The 21,663-nt window shown below is 42.4% G+C and overlaps 1 protein-coding gene across 1 annotated transcript; it reads left to right on the top strand.

Annotated features, from left to right (window-relative positions):
* Positions 1–422: 422 nt before the first annotated feature.
* Positions 423–6,338, top strand: LOC119863881 (odorant-binding protein-like). The gene is made up of 6 exons (XM_038586467.1): positions 423–500; positions 982–1,121; positions 4,278–4,348; positions 4,849–4,959; positions 5,818–5,919; positions 6,316–6,338. The coding sequence occupies exons 1-6, from the start codon at positions 423–425 to the stop codon at positions 6,336–6,338; spliced, it is 525 nt and encodes a 174-aa protein (XP_038442395.1).
* Positions 6,339–21,663: the final 15,325 nt, after the last annotated feature.

Here is a 21,663-nt window from a genome sequence, read left to right on the forward strand (position 1 = left end):
CAAGTAATAGGGAGCAGTTGTGCTGGGGCAGGAAGGTCATCTCCCTGAAACTCATTCAAGAAAAAGTGATGGTGATGTTTGGTTTTTCCAAGACTGACTGAGAAATGTATCCACGTGACAGGAGATATGCAGGCTTGAGCCAAACAAGACTCGAGGCGGAGGAGCTTCTAAATGTCGTTTCTAGAGATACAGGAAAGAGGTACAATATGTCCCGGGTCTGAGACATCCTTGGGATACATCGCAGCCAACCAGGATGTTTATGTTCAGGGTTGCACAATGATCTCGTGTGAAGAATGACAAGAAGTCAAACATTGCCACATCCATAGACATATAGTATATAAAGTGATGAAAACTGAGAATCTCGTCAACAGGTAACCCAACTCTGAGCTTCTGCAGAGGAGGAATCGAGAGGTGCTGGAGACATGAAGATCCTACTGTTGTGTCTTGCACTCGTTTTGGCTTCTGATGCCCAGCTACCCCTTCCTAATGTACTGACACAGGTATTGTGAACACGCTGAGCTGATAAGGTGGTCTTTATGTGTGTGTACGTGTGTCTGGTTTCTGTGGGGAGGGGAGTTTATATGTATATCCAAATGTATGTACTCCAACGTTAGCCGTCTACTTGAAACTCAGAATGCCTCTGTTAATCGTGTCTTTACATATTTCTACTGGATGTGTTCCCTGTGGTCTAGTAATTGCACATTTCTACATTTCTCCTGTAGTATAAGAGAGAATGTGCATCAGCCAATGAGCTGTTGGGGTGGAGGCCTTGCAGTCGATAAGCATGGTTATGCTATTTTAGGAATACGTCGATTTGTGGTTTTGCTGTTGGCTTGGGTTTTCCCAGTATTATATAAATTGTGTGTTGTTCAATAAAGATACTCTGTGCTGATGCAAAAGAGAAAGGAGAGCCATGATGGCCGATGTTGGAGAAAATGAAAAGAAACTGAGGAAAGTTACTGATGGGAACTTTGCTTTTAGGTTTCAGGACCATGGAAGACGTTGTACATATCATCCAACAACCTTGACAAGATTGGCGAGAATGGCCCGTTTAGGATTTATATGAGAGGTATCAATGTGGACATACCAAGACTCAAAATGTCATTCAATTTTTACGTCAAGTAAGTAAAAATAACATAGACTAAAATTGCCTGTAAGTGCTTGGCCCTCAGGGGGCATCTGATTCCAGGTTTGCAGTGAAATGTCAGGAGTGAAAGGGTGTGATGGTCTGAGTTCTTTATCAAGTTAGTACACCTTGTTGTTTAAAGACATGGTTCTCATGCTTCTGTGACCATAGGGTTCCTGACTTTGGCTTTAACAGTCTACCCTAAAAACTCACAAGTAGTAATTTTTAATCATTATTACATTGCTAAATTCACCAGAGCCTTTGTTGCTTCAAGTTATTCATTAAGAGACCACTCTACTGTAGGCATGTATTAAGAACTCAGAAAACTAAGAGAAGATGAGGAAACTTCTTTGTTCTTGTTGAGCTTCATTGGTCAAAACAGAGCCCGATAGAGATCTGTAAACTAGTCTCAACACTATACATGAGAGTGAAGACGGGGTGGAATGAGAGCAGCCAAAAAAGGCCAACGACTGCATGCGGTGAGTTCAAAGAACACTGGCACAGGGCAAGTGTAGGGTGCTTCTGAAGGTGGACTGGGATGTTCAAACAAAGGAGCAAGGGGACAGACGTTGGCACCCAGATCAATGGAAAGGGCCTGAAATCAACGAGAAAATTTGAGCACCTGCACACATTTCTCTCTGTGACTCTGTCTCAGACATGGACACACATCCTTGAAAGTTACTGGTACATTGGAGGTAACCGTAAGCACATACTTTGACGACTCCATCTGCAAATACCAATCATTTCATCCCAACGTTTAAGTTTCCTCAGAAGGTCCCGAGAAGTATACAATGAAGCAAGAGGGATCACTTAATTCAAAGAAATGGAGAGCATCCAGAACCACCACATCTTGCAAACAGATCCACCGCCCATAAGATTAAAACCTGTATTTACCTTGGAGGTGGAGAGTTAAGTCTTACTTTTTACTGTTTGCTGTCCTTTCAATCCTGATAGAACTGCGCTGCTGACCGGTGCTAGCTTAGGAGTTCAAAAAGGAGGCAGTATAGAGAAACAGGAAAGTTTGCAAGGCGGAGGGGGACTCAAGCAGAAAACAAGATGTGAAGGAAGTATTGCAAGGCTGAGAAATGCCTGGGCAAACCTACTGGCTGGAGGACTGATGCCAGGAAAGGCTTGAAAATAAGGAGAGAAAGTTATTCGTCTGTCAGGTTGGGGGAGACACGGGAATAAAAGGGAGGATGATGTTTCTAATGATATATATCAAAAACCATGCCTTAGAAGGAACGGAATGAAGTCCGTGTCTGAGGATCGCAGTTGTAAAGCTGTAAGTGGGCTCCAAGATGTCACACACAGTAGAGACAGACTGTGAGGAATGAAAAACCGAAAAGGATGAGCATTAAGACATTACAATAAGAGGGTTATGTTTGGAGGGATGCAGTTATAAAAGTACACATGTAACTGATGACGTATAAGACATGTAATTTTGTTTAATAATCTGTAATAATTATATACACGCCTGCAGTAGAGCCAGCATTCCATTAATAATACTCGAAGGCTTCCCAAAGTTAGTGATGGAAGAATCTGCTGTATATGATACATAATGAGTATAATAACGTGTACAATGTTAGGTGGTTGTCGAATTGATTATGATAATACATAGGACCCTGGGTGTCTATGTCACATATGCAGAAAATCAAATCACGCACACATCCTGTCTCAACAGATACATAAAGGATTGTCTACAATATACAACACGGTTGGTTATAGGTCATATATGCAGATAATCAAATTAAACAGACCCTATTCCAAAAGATAAATCTGTTAGGATTTATTTATGTATGTATGTATTTATTTATTTATTTATTTATTTATTTATTTAACGAACACCTTATCATCTTTTTGGTCCTGTTTACAGTTTTTGTGTCCGTCTGCTTTTTGTGACTTTGCGTGTAGCCTCTGCTTCTGCAAGGCTTCCTGAAGCGCAGTGTACACATGATTCCGGGCTTGCACGTGAAGGATAGTTCACTCATTTCTCACATATGTGGGCACGTACCGACGTTTTGAGGCAACACGTGAAACATTTCTATTTGCGCAGAAAGCCTGCTTCTTCCCTCTGCATTAACTGTCCACCCATGCGGCCACGCAGAGAACACCTGACGTGCTTTTCGTCCGCTGCTCCAGAACTTCACACAGAGGAAGCACACACCCTGCTTTTACTTTCCTCCTGCTCTCTTTGCTGCCCATGGGGTTTTTAATATTTATCGCCACGGCTCCCCATACACGGTAATTTTTGCCATTGCCAAGTGAAAGTACTCCGTACAGTAACAGTGTGTCCGTGGTACCAAGTGAAAGTACTTGTACTTCGTACAAATAACAGTGTGCACGTGGATAATTTTTCCACTTTGGGGTTATTTTGAATCAGTCTGATAGGAATAGCTGTGCGGGAATGTTTGGGTTGACGTGGATTTGCAGATCCCTTGGGTTGTATGCAACTGCTGCATCACAGTACAGGGGCACCTTAACCACAGGAAACTTAAACTGTTTGCTAACTGAGAGCGCCTTTTGGATTATCGCCCGTAATAAAGCAGATATTCAATGGCAACATGGTCTTTCTCAACCCTCCTATTGACATTATCTGTGATTTTATCCAGTGCTGTGAAAGGGAAATGGGATGTCACTGTGGTTTTACTTTGCACGTCCCTAAGGAACCTGGCTCGGACCACGGTTTCCTGTGGCCATCTTCTGTGACATATCTGCTCAAGAAATTGCCGCATTTTAGTTGGATTGTTTCCTCTTTTATTATTTGTGCTGTATGCATTCTTCCTATTTTTCCAAATATACGTTTTCGTCATATATACTCACAGAGACATGAAAAAAGGTTTCTTATGTATGTGACATATATATAATTGTTGTATGTAATGTACAAAAAGTTTCCATATATAACAAACGTGTATCACATATATTCATCTATTCCTGTATGCGTCTCTATATCAGACCAGTAGGTAGACAAAGACATCCTTGTGAGGTGATATTTGATCCTGGAAAACCTGTTTCTTTTCTTTCCAATATCACACTGTGTATAGGCACTCGGTGATGCCTCATGCAGGGCCTTGTAGGATTGAAACAAAGAAAGTGTTAACCACGGAACAAAGTTGGTTTTCATCCATCCACTTGAAGATTTTTTGTTTTTAAGGGTTGACGGAGAGTGCGTTGAAAACTCTGTTGGGGCATCAATAGGACGAGACAATCTTATCAAGGGTGAATGTAAGTACAAGCGTTTTATTACCAGTGTCTTTTTAAATAACATTGTCACTTTCTTTATTCTCACATGACCTTTCCATTTGCCTGAATCATCAATGTTCTCTTGTTTAATTTTCTCCACTTTGTAACCCTTTTTAACCTAGATTTGGACATGGCGAATTTAAGGGAGAGAAACAGGTCTTGGGGAACTAGGCATTGTAACCAGATAATATAACTAGAGAGAGTTGTCTCACATTGTAACTAGAAAACATTTTAGCAACACTGGGAGGTGTGAAATGGCTTAGTGCACGTGTGAAATATTTAATTGCACGAAGGCAATGTGCCCCCTATGCTCCTTGATATGATTGTCACGTTCACTGAGCTGTTGAGGGGACGTAGACACCAATACAAGAATGTGGTGACAGTATGCTAACTACACCTTGGGAAAGCCAATCTCAATAAATTAACCAATGCAATATATAAATTTTGTCTAGACTATACATATATATTTTTGTCTCTTACAGATAATGGTGGCAATTATTTCCGAATTATTGATATGACCCCAAATGCCCTCATAGGCTATGATGTCAATGTGGATAGCAAAGGGAAAATCACAAAAGTGGCTTTATTGATGGGTATGTATTACGGCTGACAATTGTCGTGGCCATACAACACATCCACTGTTGGCATTTTCATTGAGAAAGTCAGTACATATGCACATTACTAATTAATCTGCAAAAAAACCTAAGTCTCTAGGTGCCCTACGTCAAGGATCCTGCAATTATTCTAAAACACAAATGTGGAAACAAGGGCTGGTAGCTGTGGGAGCTCTTAAATCACCAGACATTTAACAACAAGTCACAATTATTAAAATTGAAAATTAAAAGAAATTGAGTTTATTAGAAATAGTTTCCTAACAGGTCAACAAATTTCAAGTCTCGACTACACACTCACTGAGATGGGTGCCGTGGCCTCTGGGACAGTAGGTGTCAATTTGGAAACAGGCATCTGAGAACTGTGGTTTTAATGAAAAACAAACAAACCAACTAAGCTGTCTCCCATACGGGAGACATTACCATTACATCCCATTACCATGGGAGACATGGCTGCTATTGGTCTGGAGGGTGAGAACGGTCCTTCCAATTGCTTTGGGTCCAGAAGCAACGTGCATGTCAGATCTAGATTCTGAGGCACAGGCCGAGGTGCAGTCGATTGGATTTCTTGCTGGATTGGGTCCAAGATTCATGGAGTTCCTACTGCGTCCCTGGAGTCCTGCTGCTGATGCTGGACAGTGCATGGCTGTGCAGTTGGACAGGGTTTCACGGCTCTTACCCACCAAGTCAGGCAGCTGACATTGCCACAAGGGCAATATATGGTCATTGTTTGAGACTCCATGAAGGACTAGATTTCCCCATAAGTGATTCTCCTTCTGTATTTAGAAATTCTTGGGGTTTCTAATGGGCATTTTCCACTTTATGCATGCTGATTTCCAGGCAGAGGAGCTCATGTTAATGAGGAGGACATTGCAAAGTTCAAGAAGCTGAGTAGAGAAAAGGGTATTCCAGAAGAAAATATTATATACTTAGGCGATACTGGTAATGTGACTCCCGATATATATTTTCTTGAATCTATCCTTCACTCGATACATAGCTCTGCTCAGGAAAAAAAAAACTCAATTTCACCTTTCTCTTTCATGAATGATCTTGTGTAAAACCTACTATTGAAAAGAAGAAATCATGGGGCACCTGGGTTGCTTCTGTGGTGAAGCTTCCGATTCTTGATTATGGATCAGGTCATCACTTCTGGGTTGTGGTTGGAGCTCTGCATCGGATGTCAACTTCTGCCTCACCCTCTCATCCTCTTCCTCCTTGCTCTCTAAAATATTTTTGAAAAAATTTAAATTAAAAAATAGAAGAAATTCTTACAAACTTTGGGAAATGGTCGTGATTGGTTCTTCCTTTTTTCACCTTTTGTATTTGTTTTGTTCCCAGACAACTGTCCCAACCATGAATAACAACAGTAACACCAACTCCCCCTAAATATTGTAAGTAACAATGACCTTTCGTGAGTACTGCTATGTCAACTAACCCAATCGTTTTCCGTAGAGAACATTTTCCGTTACAAGAGCTCATTCTGTTTACATTGAGTCTGTTGAGGTTGCATATCAGATGGCGTGATAGATGTTAAAAAGCAGTTACAGGGTCAATGCAGCATCATGCAGGTCATGCCAATGATAGTCATTCAGAGACAAGCAGTGGAGACAGAAGTTGGCAGGGATGACCGAAAAAAGTTGGAGAGCCTCTACCCATGCGGTGTACCACATGCCTTTAGGCATATTCTCCTGCAGAAGGTGATTTCCTTACAAGGTGATTTTTGAACTATCTAAAGTCAGGTGAGCCACAAACCACGATGATGGTATAGCCCCAAAGGGCGCCCTGTGTCTCTGCTCTTGGGAAGCAATGGAGGATACAAGAGCAATTGGGGACATTAGCTTCCAGGCCACATATAACATCTTGAAGCCACAAAGCTTTTGGAATTGGAAAAGCAGAGTGTGAGTCCATCAAGAGTCCTATAAAATCATTTTTGATGGGCCATCTCCATGAGCATGCATTCTGAAATTATCCAGGTCCTGGCAGGGATCTTTATCATGAAAGGTCCCATCCAATGTACATCCACAAAAAAAAAATTCTCATGGTTCTTCCTATATTGTAGGGATGGAGCGTCTGAAGTTTCCTCGGACCGTGTGTGCTGGGTTAACTTGAACCCTTGACATTATACACCTTGAGGCCCACTGTCGTAGGCTATTATACGGTCAACTCACTTGAACCTTCTGTCCTGTTTCCCTCCCTCTAGCTGTGTCACGTGTCGTCTTCCTCATGGAATCAGATCAACAGTAGGAAGAAAGCACTCCTTATTTCTACTCGGCATCATCTCTCTTTCTTCATAAACATGTTTCCTTTTGCCATTTCATCTCTCTCGCTATCATTCAGATCCTGTTTGGTGTTACTGGATTTCATGTGATTAAATAAGTTGACTAAACATGTGTTCTGTATCTGTGTTTTTGTGCAGATAGTCACTTATTTATAAATACCCAAATATCCACTTTCAATATAACTATCCAGGAATGTATGGCCATGATAGGATCAATATCCCATCAGGGACAGTTTACATTAGGACTAAAGTGCTATAGAGGTGTCATGAAGAGAGGGAGAAAGAGATCTAACCCATCAGGAGAAAGAGGAAATTCTGATGGATATATTTACTTATAGGGATGAGGCAATCTGGTCAAGAAAATGTTCCCTAGATGCCTCTTATCCACCACAAGGGAAGGGCATGGGTGCCCATCACTGAGATTTATACTGAGACTGTCCTGCACGACATGAGTCATAATCCAGGGGAAATGCGACTCTCACAACACCATCACCTATGATCCTGATGAGAAGAACTGAGATTTCTTTACAATAAGATTGTCAGTCATCCAAGGTGGGGCAGCAGCTGAGACCTGGTCAATGCCTAGGGTCATGAAGTCGATGTGATACTTGCAGAAACAGTCAGACTGAGGGCTCAGTTGGGAGGCTGCTAACCTAGCACATGAGATCTAAGATGTGCCATTCCATTCAGTTTCCCAGAGCAAATGGCCATTCCGACTGCAATAGGCAAACTCATTGATCAGCTATCTGTGACACATAGGTGTTCAGCATTGAAGAGATTAGCAGTCTGGATGCAAAACTTGTTCTGAAGGCTGAGCCAGAGTTCAGAGATCTACTCTAGGCCCCAGGAACCTAAAATTAGATTTAAACAATTTTAAATAGAATAAATAGTGTTTTTACTTACAGAGGCATAGCCTCCAAATGGGCTGCAGTTTACACACGTTGAAAGCTTCAGTAAAGAATATTATTCTGTCTTTTGTTGGAAGTCAGAAACATGCCAAGGGCAATGTTTCATTTGTGCTTCTTGAATAAAAGAAGTGTATGCATTTGGAGTTCTGACTCTGGTCACAAGAGTGTGGAAATGCTGGGGAGTGAACTAGATCAATGAATCCTCAACCTCGTGGGCGTGTTGAAACATGGGCCCTGGCAATAATGTGTTTAAAAACCTGTGAACTATAACACACATACCTATATACCATCGTGTGTGCATGTAATATATACACATACATTTTAAGTCATTAAAATTACAGAAATCATGCAAGAATAAAAGTCAGCATTTTTTGGCCTAATTTCTTTCTCTCTTTCATGAATGTCTGTTGTAAGACCGATGTTAATCATGAAAGTGGGTTTGTCTCCACAGACTTTATAGAAATATATAATCACAGAAAAGTATTAAAGTTTTGCCAACCATTTAACACTTTGGATGAAATGGGTACATTTCTTGAAACACAGGTTACCAAAGTTGACACAAGAGGAAGAAGAATCCTTCCATAGTCCTTCATCTACTAGAGAAACTGGATTTGCCCTCATAATATTTTCCATAAAGAAGCTGCTTTTCCAGAGGATTTCAATAGGAAAGCCTTTCAAACACACAAAGAACAGAAGGTCATTGAATTTAGAGAAATTTTTCAGAAAGACAAAAAGAAGACTCTTGTCCTACTCATCCTATGAGGTCAGCATAACTGAAATCCCCAAAGTTCACAGACTTCCAATAGATACATGAACATATGAGTTCATATTAAAATATCTCCCGGGATGCCTGGGTGGCTCAGCCAGTTAAGCTTTATATACATGTTTTTGGCTCAGGTCATAATCTCAAAGTTGTGAAATTGAGCCCTGTGATGGGCTTCTGTGCTCACGGGGAATCTCCTTGAGGTTCCCCCCTCCCTCTTCTCCCCACCCCACCACCATCTAAAGATAAATAAATTACTATTTCAAAAAAAATATTTCCCATCCCAACTTACACCTTTACGTCCCCTAGCCAGTACTGGATACTCTCATGAGATCGGTATAAATTCTGCGTAACACATACACACGCATTGTCATGAATACACACAGATAGTAACATACTTGAGTGCAGGCTTTGTTTTACAAAACATGAGAAAATACAAACAGTATCCTACTTATGTTTTTCTACCCAGGGAATAATGATTTTAGATATGATCCATATGTTGATTCACTGAGATCTAATTTATCATTTTTAATGTCTTCCATTTTCCATTTTTTAAAAAGATCTTATTCTTGAGAAAGAGAGAAGAGAAAGAGGCAGAGACACAGGCAGAGGGAGAAGCAGGCTCCATGCAGGGAGCCCCATGTGGGACTCGATCCCGGGACTCCAGGATCAAGCCCTGGGCCAAATTCAGACGCTAAAGTGCTGAGCCACCCAGGGGTCCCTCCATTTTCCATTTTGACTGTGTCCTAGTCACCAGAATGTTAAATTTACCTTTAAATCTTTTAATGTTACAAAGAACAAAGCAGTGAACAATTTTTATATGTATAAATAATAAAACTTTCTTAAATGGAAAGGCCTTACCAATGTGAATGCACACTGGAATTGTGATGCACACTACCAAGTTAACCTCTCAAAACACCATTGCATGTTGCATTGTGAGTTCCCAGCATGTTCTTCCCACAGATCATCATTGAACTCACTCTTCCAACTACCATCAGAGCTTTGCTCAAAACCCTTTCCTAGGATCTAGTGTGTCCTTCCCAAAGTGGATTCTAATATACTTTATATGCCAACTGGGCATAAAAATTTCTTCATCCTAGAACCTAGGAACAGGTTACGTATTTGGCCATCACTGCTTAGTTTATGTGTTCTGTGTACTTTCGCCAGAGGATAACTCACTGGATCATGACCGGAGTCTGCTGACGCTTGCTGAGTTGTGAGGTTTGGGCTGTTGTTGGCACAGCACAGACACCGATCAATATTTATGTACTGAACACACTCAAACACTGGATAGGAGGAATCTTCTAGAAGACACATTCTTCATAATGCAAACTTGGAGAAACATTTATAATACGGGGGTGCCGAGGTGGCTCAGTTGGTTAAGCTTTGGATTCTTGGTTTTGGCTCAGGTCATGAGCTCTGAGTTGTGGGATGAAGCCCAGCATTTGGGCTCCATGCTCAGCACTGAATCTGCTAGTCCTTCTGCCTATGCTCCTCCTCCTGCTCACTCTCTTTCTCTCAAATAAATAATTTCTTTAAAAAATGTTTATAATATTTTGGATTATACTATGTTTTTTAGTATGTTACTGTAAGGCAACAAAAAAATTAAGTCACTTTACAGATAACTAACCACTCCTGTTCTGAAACTGAGTGCATACAACTTGAGAAGAGCTAGGATGTGACTCACTGCTGCTCATATTTGCTTTTGGTTTGAAAATGGCAATAGGTAATAAACACCAATACCTCAGGCATGGGGAGGGTGGATGAACCCAATTCCTGTCTAGCTGACATGAAACATTCTGATGACAGACTATGTCCAAAGCCTGACTGATTAAGATATCATAACAGGAGTTAAGTGTCCATCATTTAGTAAAACAAACACACACAGTGAAATTAGGACAAATAACAAACAGAAATCCAGTGAAAACCACCCACAAAAGAATGTAAAAGCATAAGTAAACAGCATAAAAAGACAATGAGGACCTTTCTTTCTGGAAGCTGTCCTCTCTGAAATTTATAGGCTGTCATTCCAGTCATGTCCATGTCTATTTGTATACTTAAATTTTCCAGAAGCTTCCAGAAGGATTAGAAAGGTCTTAGAATATGTCACATTTAAAAAAAAAAGTTTATTTAAGTAATTTCTACATCCAACATGGGACTTGAACTCACAACCCTACGATCAAGACTTGCATGCTCTTCCAACTGAGCCAGCCAGGTGCCCCAGATTTTTTTAATATGTCTCTTTTTCTTTCCAAATGGATGACTCTGAAGGATTCTTGAAGGTATATTCCTGTGTCTTTTTTTAAAGATTCTATTTATTTATTTGAAAGACAGCACACAGCCTGGAAGGGTGGGGCAGGGGGAGAAGCAGACTTCCCTCATGCAGGGCTCCATCCCAGGATCCTGGGTCATGACCTGAGCTAAAGGCAGCTGCCTCACTGACAGAGTCACCCAGATGCCCATATTCCCATGTGTTTTATTGAACCTGGTATCTTTTTTCTTTTCTTTTTTTCTTTATTTTTAATAATAAATTTATTTTTTATTGGTGTTCAATTTGCCAACATACAGAATAACACCCAGTGCTCATCCCATCAAGTGCCCCCCTCAGTGCCCGTCACCCATTCACCCCCACCCCCCGCCCTCCTCCCCTTCCACCACCCGTAGTTTGACTCCCAGAGTTAGGAGTCTTTATGTTCTGTCTCCCTTTCTGATATTTCCTACCCATTTCTTCTCCCTTCCCTTCTATTCCCTTTCACTATTATTTATATTCCCCAAATGAATGAGAACATATGTTTGTCCTTCTCCGATTGACTTACTTCACTCAGCATAATACCCTCCAGTTCCATCCACGTCGAAGCAAATGGTGGGTATTTGTCGTTTCTAATGGCTGAGGAATATTCCATTGTATACATACACCACATCTTCTTTATCCATTCATCTTTCGATGGACACCGAGGCTCCTTCCACAGTTTGGCTACTGTGGACATTGTTGCTATAAACATCAGGGAGCAGGTGTCCCGACGTTTCACTGCATCTGCATCTTTGGGGTAAATCCCCAGCAGTGCAATTGCTGGGTCGTAGGGCAGGTCTATTTTTAACTCTTTGAGGAACCTCCACACAGTTTTCCAGAGTGGCTGCACCATTTCACATTCCCACCGACTGTGCAAGAGGTGAACCTGGTATCTTTATATTTCCCTTTATCTGTCTCTGATTCAACTAGTTGCAGTGTGGGTGGGCAGGGGGTGGAGAAGCCATGTGACTTCCACTTCCTTCCAGACACATCTGGGCAAGTGCACCTATGCTTTCTAGACCCTTCGTCATTGCCCAGCTTTGTTGGTAATGGTTCTTTCATTCTCTTTCTTTTTTTAAATATTTTATTTATTTATTTATTCATGAGACACACACACACACACACACAGAGACAGAGAGAGGCAGAGACATAGGCAGAGGGAGAAGCAGGCCCCATGCAGAGAGCCCGACATGGGACTCCATCCCCGGTCTCCAGGATCACGCCCTGGGCTGAAGGCGGCACTAAACTGCTGAGCCACCTGGGCTGCCCAGTAATGGTCCTTTCTATGTAAGCCGTATTCCACTGAGTTTAATCCAGTGTCGCTTAGACATGGCTCTGGGTTCTGGGTTCATAACAGGTGCTCTGGTATTTCTGTTCAACAAGAAATGCTCCTTTTATATACTGTAAGATTACTCAAATTTATCCAAACAAACAGAAACAGACCCCTGGGAACACACCGAAACTCACTGATTAACCAGTTGTAGGCACTGGGGATGCAGCCAATACCAAAGTCCAGACTAAGACTTGGTGACATTCACTCCTCAGTGAAGGCAGACTGCATATTAGAAGGAGAATGAATACAACAAAGGGAGGAGAAAGCAGTTAGGGAGTGTTAGGGAGTTGATACCCTATAGGCATGGGCATGTGGCTAGAACAATAAGAGAGATGAAGAAACCTGCAGATGGGATTAAAAAGCCAATGGTATATGGATCCGTTAGCTACCACAGGGCTTGAGGCTTTATCCTGTTGGAGAGGAACACATGAATGCATAGTAACCAGGATATCTCAATCCTGGCACAACTGGGTCTTTGGCTGGACGGTTCTGTGTGTTAGGGGCCTTCCTGTGCAGTGTAGAATGTCTGGCAGCATATTCAATGTCCACCCCACTAAATGGAATGTGTCAACACACTCTGCTCCCTTTTTGACAAATGAAGATATCCCCAGACATGTCCAAGGGTCTTTCTGGATAGGCAGGTTGGCCTCTGGTTGGAAACCAATTCCTTATAAACTGTTCAGAAAGCCTTCTCCAGATTTGGTCAAACCAAGCTCCTCGTTGGGAAGGTAGAAATCTATATGGAGAAACACAGACTCTAAAATATGCTTTGAAAGGAGCCCCCAGTAGTAAATCGTGGCTACTGGGAAGGGTGGTTTTAAGACCAGAAGCAGTGACGGGTCCTAGGTGCTTGTTGGAAAAGTGGGATTCTGGGGCAAGCTCTAGATATGCTGAACCAGGAAGAACCAGCCTTTCCAACAAAATTCTCTGGGATCACCGAGCATGTTCCTTGTTGAGGGTGCTGTGATAGGGAATTTCCACAGGGCCAGATCTGAAAGATTACCTTGTGATTCATTCCATCATCGTAGAGTCTAAGGACAATATTGGCACATTGGGTCAGGCATCCCTGAGGGAACAGGCTACTACTGCTGCCAGGCTCAGGAGCTTCCATGCACTATGTAGAAGGGAGTTGTGGAATCTAGGAAGTAGAGAACAATTGTCACAGGGAAAAGAGAAAAACTAAATGAAACAGAAGTTGGCCAATGGAAGAGAGATGCTACATACTCACACCAGCCTGGATACATTCAGGAATGAAAGACCAGGATGACGGACGTAGGCTATCTTAATCACCACCTGCTGGGTTACACGGTTTGAATGTGTGCGTAGGAGGGCTCTGTTCTGAAGCATTGTTCTCTTACCCACATTTTCAGTCATATTAATGAAAGACAGAAGGGACCTAAATGTCAAATGATACCCTTTAAGACCAAAGTAAGAGGATTAGGAGGATCCAAAGACCAACACGTTGCAACGATCTTTTAGAATAAATGCTATTTAATTTCTCCCTGGTTGGCAGTTGAAGGAGCTTCAGATGATGGGGTGCTCTTAGGCTGCGTTCCCTGGGAACACGTGTTGGTAGGATCCCGTAAATCACAAACCAACCAGGAATGTTGGACATTCAGCTACAGAAGATAGTAGCGATGGGTGGGACACATTAGCTGGGATCATTATCCAAATCAGGGAGGCAATGGAGAAAGTTTGCCAGGACGACAGGAGATGTGAAAACTGTCTATTGTCAAGTGTTCATAGCAGGAGATCATGAAGAATTCCCTACCATACAGAGGGAATTTGTGATTTGTGAATGAAAGCAAGAAGTAAACACAAGGATCCTGGGACCCAAAGAAAGGGGGAGCAGAAAGCAAAAGAGTCAATCCTGTTTCATGAATAGTGTCGGTCTGCTCAGAGCATGAAGGCACGCCACCAATGGGACCTGTGGGATGGTTCAGCCATCGTGTCCTCAAAGGTCAGACACCAAACCAAGAATGACTTTGAGGCTCTCATGTGCTCTGGAGCGCAAGCAGCACTGAGTTAGTCTTTGGGGCATTTTCACTCCCCTGACATGGAGTTCCTGACTGCCCATATTTGTTCACTTTTATGGTAAGAACAAAATGTATCTCCAAGGTATTTATCTGATAAACTCCTAAGGAAAGAAATTAAACATACATAGAAGTGTTGACCAACCGCCCTGAGTGGAGAGCATTTCAACTGTATGGGGCAGGTGGGGATTGACATCCCAGCCCGTGCTTTGTGCACTGATCAGCTGCACCTGGTGCTAGAAATACAGACACAGACAGAAGTAAACTATACATCCACACACCATGCACAGATGTGGTGCTTAAAGCCCTGAGTCACCAGGGCTGCCCCTGAACTTATTTTATATGGGAAGCTCTGTGTACATGGTAAAGACTTCTGAGTAGAAACATAAAATCAGTCAGGCACACCCATATCTTGAGGAAGGGTATTCCAGCAGAGTGAAGATACCCTATGGAAGCTTGTTTAGAAGACAACAAGGTGTCATGAATCAAAATCAGAAATAAAGCTATAATTTTATAAAGAATTTCCAGTTGAATACCAGAGAAGCTAACCTAGTTGTTTATAGAAATATGGAGCAATTTGGTAGAGGACAGTGAAGAAGATCCACAGACATTACCTGAAGTTTTATGAGTTGAGAAGATAAGTTTGCCATAGCTGGAGATGTCCTGGGACAACATGCCTAGAAAATGATATGTGGGGCAGCCCGGGTGGCTCAGCGGTTTAGCGCTGCCTTCAGCCCAGGGTGTGATCCTAGAGACCCGGGATCAAGTCCCACGTTGGGCTCCCTGCATGGAGCCTGCTTCTCCCTCTGAACTCTGTCTCTGCCTATTTCTCTGTCTCTGTGTGTCTCATGAATAAATAAATAAAATTTAAAAAAATGATGTGTGCCGTGAAGATAATCAGATATCTAGAAAATGTGCCAAACAGGACAATACCACATCAGGTGCTTAGATAAGAATGGTGACAATACCTGCTGGTGAAGTTTGGTCAACTTAGGAAACGAGAGTGATCAGTGTTGGATCAGTATCTGACACCAACATTGCCTTCCTCTTCCTTATAACGGGCAACAGCGTAGATCAAAATATGAAATGGTAACTTAAAAGAAAAAGTCTGAGCCAAGAGCAGATGAAAAGAAAATTAAGAGGAAACAATCAGAATGAACATGAGTGTTGGTATTTTGGAGAGTAAGGGGACAAGGGATAAATCTAAGCAGGGCAAAACATTATTATTCTGTTTCATTCATTATCTTAGTCTTCTTGAAAGGTCAAGAAAGTAGACAATGGAATGATTCCAAGGCCTTGATGACTCTTCGGAGGACGATCTCTTATGTCAATACCATGGACTCCTATCTTCATCTCACTTGGAAATTATCATCACATAACCATGTTTGTTTCTCACTGAGGAACATTTCTCGTACTTTCTGTGCAATACCACATTAGGCAAAAAATAAATAAGCAAACACAGGCATCAAAAGTAAGTCTGCAACTTATTATTATTTTTTTCTTTCCAGTTTCCATTAATGCAACTTGATCTAGAGATAGGACAGATATTTGTCTTCTTTGAACTTTCAGAAATTGGGTGATCACATCCTTTGTGGGGCAAAGACTTGAGTCCACGAGTATATAGTGTGTTTCAAATTTCGGAATCCTGTACAGATGTTAAGGAGATAGGAACAGCCACAGAACTTGATTATATATCTCATTAACTTCCAATGAAGTGACTGAGCATATGGTGGCAGTGTCACCTACGTGACCCCAAAGAGGCTGCTTTGGAGGAAGAAAGAGAATTGTAAATCTCTTTTCCTCCTGAGATCATAGCCTCACTGTAATAATCAAATTTCCTGCATCCCTTCATGGCATCCCCAACCTGGGAGAGGCATCTTGATTCAACTGTTCATGAAGAGAAGAGAAAATGCATAGGAATGCTGGAGGGAGAAGTCCCAAAAAGTTGGCCACAGGGAACGGTAAGTTTTGTTTTTGTTTGGCTAAAAAGGTTAGTCATCTGGATTTAGAGGCCTCATCCTCCTATTCTTCACGTAGACTCAGAAATTCTTTCCTTACATTTAAAACTTGTCAAAGCATGAGTGAAGAATCATAAAGATGCTCTGTCCTTTTTAAGAGCTTGTAAGGCTGAACAGTAAGCTGATTTATGAGGGAAGAAATGGGCATCTCAGCTTCCCCAAAATAACTCTACAATGCTTAGAACTGATCTGCTGGCTTTCCTAATAGGTAAACAGGACAGAAAATATGTAGCTTTTATGGGATTTTCTCTCTGCCAAGCATATAATCCTTATATTAGCATTGGAACTGTTATGTAAGAGCGTTTTTTTCTCTCTCTCTCTTTCTCTCTCTCTGTCTCTCTCATTTGTGAACTCATCTTTCACAAAAACAATGAGAAAACCAGGTTTGGGGCCAAACGGAATGTGGACACAGAGGCAGGATACAACAAAGGGTCCCCTAAAATATCACCTCCAAAGTAGCACACGCTTGCACAATGTCACACTCTGTTCTAACCCTTAGGTAAGTGCAGACTATGTGTTGGATCCCCAGGGCTCTGGCACTGCTGCCTGAATTGGGAAACTGTTACGGCTCAGGGCATTTTGTGTTCCTTCTGCAGTTTAGCAAGGAAAGTAAAGGAGATGGGCTGAGGCTCCTGTTATTATTTGTCCACTAAGGTCATCTACCTCGAGATCTCTGGCTTGAGAAGGAGAAGAGGAGGAGGTTGTTTCTCACAACTGGTGTGTACCCAACTTGCTGAAGCACTACGGGATGAGCAAGAACCATGGGTCTCACCTGACACGTGCAGAGTCATTTCCAGCCCAGGATGTGGGTCTTCTAGCCGTGACTCGGTAACTGGATCCCAGAGGTAGGATTTTGCATTGGTCACATTATTGGGTGTACTGGAGCCAGCTTCACACTCGTGCTGACAGGCTCCATGGTCAGGTCCATGACCGTCTCAAATCCCTACTGATGTGGGTTCTGTAAATGTACCCATGTAGTGAGTGATTTGGCATCAATCACAAAACCTTCACATTTCTATGCCACAGGTTTATTGACATTTGGATCTAAACAGCTGTTTATTGGGTGTTCTGGGTACTGTAGACTATTGAGCGTCACGTCTGGCCTTGACTATCAGATGCCGGTGGCAACCCAAAACGTCTCTGGCCATTGCCAAATGTCTCCTGGGAGATGTGGACTCTCACCTGTGCTGTAGTGTCTGTAGACACAACCTGGTCTGGGAGCCTGCATTACAGACAGATTCTTGATAGAACCAAAGTAGAGCATAAAATCTCTGTGAACGGATCAGAAAATCCAGGTTGAGTCTACGTGCTGGGACAGCCATGAGAACACATAATGCCTGTGCCTGACGGGGAGTTTTGTTTCTGGCTTTTTGTGAAAGGGGATGCACTTCTATCGCCAGGCCAGCTGTACGGCCAGAGTATGAAGGCTGCTCCCTGGACAGCTGGGGTCTGGGCTTCGGAAGAGCATGGATAATGGATTATTGATGACTCCTTTCTCATCCAGTAGTCTCTCAACATCCTGCTATGAGCTCACCTCCCCACCCTGACTCCAACTGCAGACCTTCACCACCCCTGGAGTGGACTCCCGTCCCCACATTGGCTCCGTGGATGACAGTCTTGACCTCTACCACTTATCCTGGTCCAGTAGCATTGCTCAAGCCAATGTTGTGCAATCTTCTCCCTTCCAAAGGAAACAGAGAACATCAAAAAGCAAACTTGCTGTTGGATTCTAGTTGCCTAAGTGGTACTCTTCACCTTTTTCATCAGAGTACAAGAGAGTCCAGCAATGAGGTCTCCTGTGGGATAAATGAATCTGGTATGTACCCCCCTCAAAGCCCATCTGTTGAAGTCGCCATAACAGAGCACCACTTGGACCTCCAGTCGCTGGAGCTGTGACAAAGTAAATGTGTGTCCACTGCGTCTTTACACAAACTTTTTTCTGTGTCCATAAACCCTGGGTGTCTCCTCTTCTTTCTTGTAAGTACACTGCATTAGGGTCCCACTCTCTGACCCCAGTTTGCCTTAATTATTGTCTCAAAAGGCTCTATCGCCACATATGGTCACTTTGGGCATGAAAGGTTCAACACATGGATTTTGGGGGGACAAGGTTCAGCCCCTGGCAGGTGGTCTGTGCCAAGCCCATGGTCAAGGAGGAGTATCTACGTGGCATTGACAAATGCCTGGGTGATACTGTGATAGATTGTAGAACTATCCCCTGGAACGTCAATGCCCCTAGTAGAAGCTTATCAGTCTGGAACGTAGGGAGTGTTGCTTCTCCAAACCCAGCAATTCACAGAGACAAAGAATAAAGAAGAGAGGACAAGAAGAGAGTAAAAGATAGAGACAGAGAGACAGAGAGAGAAACAGCAATACCAAAACCTACGAAACTGTAAAATAGGAACTTGATTGAAAATAAGTGAGGGAACAGATTGGCCTTTTGCAACTGCAAGAAAGATTTTGCCTAGAAAGGGATGATTTCTTCTTCTGGCTGTTTTGTACTCTTTTTGCCTCCATGCCCCAGCGGTTTTGCACATGGTCAATTATTTTTGGGTCTGATTCCTGTCTAGAACTGAGTTTCAGATCTGGGAGAGGACTAAATTGGGGCCAGTCCCTTCTGCTTTGAATGCCATTTTTCTCAGATCTGTGTGATAAGGACACCGATGTCAGAGTTCTTATAAAAGTTAGGGAAGATGATACAGAGCATGACATGTTGATTGGTATGACCTAGATGACATTTTTGTGGTTGTTTTTGACAGTTAACTTAGATTCGTTTTTGTTTTCCGGGGACTATGATGCACGCTCTAGGAAGGAGAGCAGAAGTAACCACCTAGGAGACCGAGCACTATTGCATTATCGCCTGCTGTGAGCGCTCGGCTCAGACCGTGAAGGGCTTCAAACAGGCATCTACATGCTCACTTTTGAGGCCAGTTTCTACTATGAATTAGAAGTAGTAATTCTTCTGGCAAAAGTCCATAATCTTCCAACAACTCATGTTTTTTCATTTTCAAAAAGGTGATGGACGTGACAATTCCGTTCCTACGATCTTATTTATTCTGTGTCATTAAGAATATACCTCGGCATATTTATTTCATTCAATCCCTGGACATAAAATAAAGACCTTAAAGCCACACTGAATTTTCCCATAATTTAAATAGTGAGCCTTTTTTTTTTTTCTCTTTAATCATGTAAAGTGGTGTTATACTGGAAGCGGCGTTTTTTGGGTAAAATAGGGAAGGAATCACTTGATGACTTTTAAAGCTGATGATAATCATAAGAATATCAAACACGTTTTATATGTATTTGGCAGTTTAAAAAATGCAGTGAGGCTATTAATTCAATTTTTCCCCTCATTGGCATAAAGAAGATGAAATTATTTTGCATATATTTCACAGCTCAAAGTGGCAGGTGTCTAAATAGTTGATAAAAATTGAATGTATGCAAGTGGAGGTAGTAATCCTCGTCTTGCATAACAAAGTTTTTTAAAGATTTTATTTATTTATTTGAGATAGACTGTGAGAAGCAGACTCCCCTCTGAGCAGGGAGCCCGAAGCACATCTCGATCCTAGGATCCCGAGATAATGAAAGACAGATGCTTAAATGACTAAGCCACCCAGATGCTCCCTACAGATAAGAAATTTTAAAAGGAATTAATATGCAGAAGCAGAAAATACATAAAATGCAATTAAATAAAATATATAAAATACAAATTTCTGACAGTTTGCCGAGTCATCGATTACATTGACTTGTTTGTTCTCTTATTATCCAACTTCACTTCCGTTTTGGTTTCTCTTGTTCATATATTATATTCATATATATATTATGTATTATATTATATTCATTTATATCATCACCATTGTTTTAAAAACCATCTAAATCTCCTTTATTTTTCCTCCTTTATCTGGATGTTTGACAGCAATACAAGGAAGGAAGAGCCAGACAATTGGGTGGTTTTACTTTCCAAAGATCTTGCTAGCCGAGAATTGCCAACTACCCAGATCTGTTGGGGAAGATGTAATAGAGATGAATAAGCTGCTCAAACCAAGTGCAAGCCATCGCTGGTAAGAACACCACCCCTGAGATCTGCCCTCCTGTCAGATGTTCAAGTGCACGATCCTGGTAACTGTACACGCTGAGCTGTAGAGCAGAGGTGTGGAGCTGCACCTCCCTTGCATGGTAAGGTACCTCAAGAGCAGGTACCCATTTTGGTCTCCCCCCAAGTCCTTGGCAACCACTGTTGTACTGCAATCAGGGTGTCTAGGAGATCTGTGTCCAGTGCATTATTTGCGATAACCAAGATGTGCTAACAATGCAAATGTCCCTTGCAGGGTGATGAGGTAAAGAGGCGTGTGCACGCGACAGCATCTCAGTAAGAAAGAAGGAAAGCCTCTGTGTGTGAAGACATGGATGAGCACTGAGGACTCGGTGAAATAAGCCAGTGACACGAGGATGGATTCCACATGATGAGTCATGGAGAAGAGCCAGCAACGGCTCTCATATGCAACAGGAGACCTGCCAGATCCAGCAACTCTCCTTCGCATCGGATCGTCTCTTCTAGAATCGGTTCTCCAAACTCTGTCCTCTTTTATTTTTATTTTTTTAAATTTTTATTTATTTGTGATAGTCACAGAGAGAGAAAGAGAGAGAGAGAGAGAGGCAGAGACACAGGCAGAGGGAGAAGCAGGCTCCATGCACCGGGAGCCCGATGTGGGACTCGATCCCGGGTCTCCAGGATCGCGCCCTGGGCCAAAGGCAGGCGCCAAACTGCTGCGCCACCCAGGGATCCCCTCTGTCCTCTTTTAAACCACAATTCTCATGTGTGCATGTTAATATCCCAGAAGTGCAGCCTCACTGAGACCTTACGTTTCCCCAGAGTATCCCAAGGGAGGAAGACGTTGCACGTGGTCTTTATGGGAGGCTGCGGATGTGAAACACAGAAGACGTTCTCACTCACCGCTTGTTGAAAGGACTTCCGGGGGACAGAAAAATGGGGGCAGATTGAAAAGATAAGTCTAAGGGCTGGTTCGTGCAGGGTGTGATGGAGAAAGATGGATACGTAGCTGAGA

Source organism: Canis lupus, chromosome X (genome assembly GCF_011100685.1).
Source record: "Canis lupus familiaris isolate Mischka breed German Shepherd chromosome X, alternate assembly UU_Cfam_GSD_1.0, whole genome shotgun sequence".
NCBI classification, from domain to species: Eukaryota; Metazoa; Chordata; class Mammalia; order Carnivora; family Canidae; genus Canis; species Canis lupus.

Excerpts from the sequence above, each read along its gene's own strand:
- LOC119863881 (XM_038586467.1), top strand. The coding sequence starts at position 423 with ATGAAGATCCTACTGTTGTGTCTTGCACTCGTTTTGGCTTCTGATGCC. Across the intron at positions 4,960-5,817 it reads AAAAGTGGCTTTATTGATGG|GCAGAGGAGCTCATGTTAAT; the intron begins GTATGTATTACG and ends GCTGATTTCCAG. Across the intron at positions 5,920-6,315 it reads TATATACTTAGGCGATACTG|ACAACTGTCCCAACCATGAA; the intron begins GTAATGTGACTC and ends TTTTGTTCCCAG.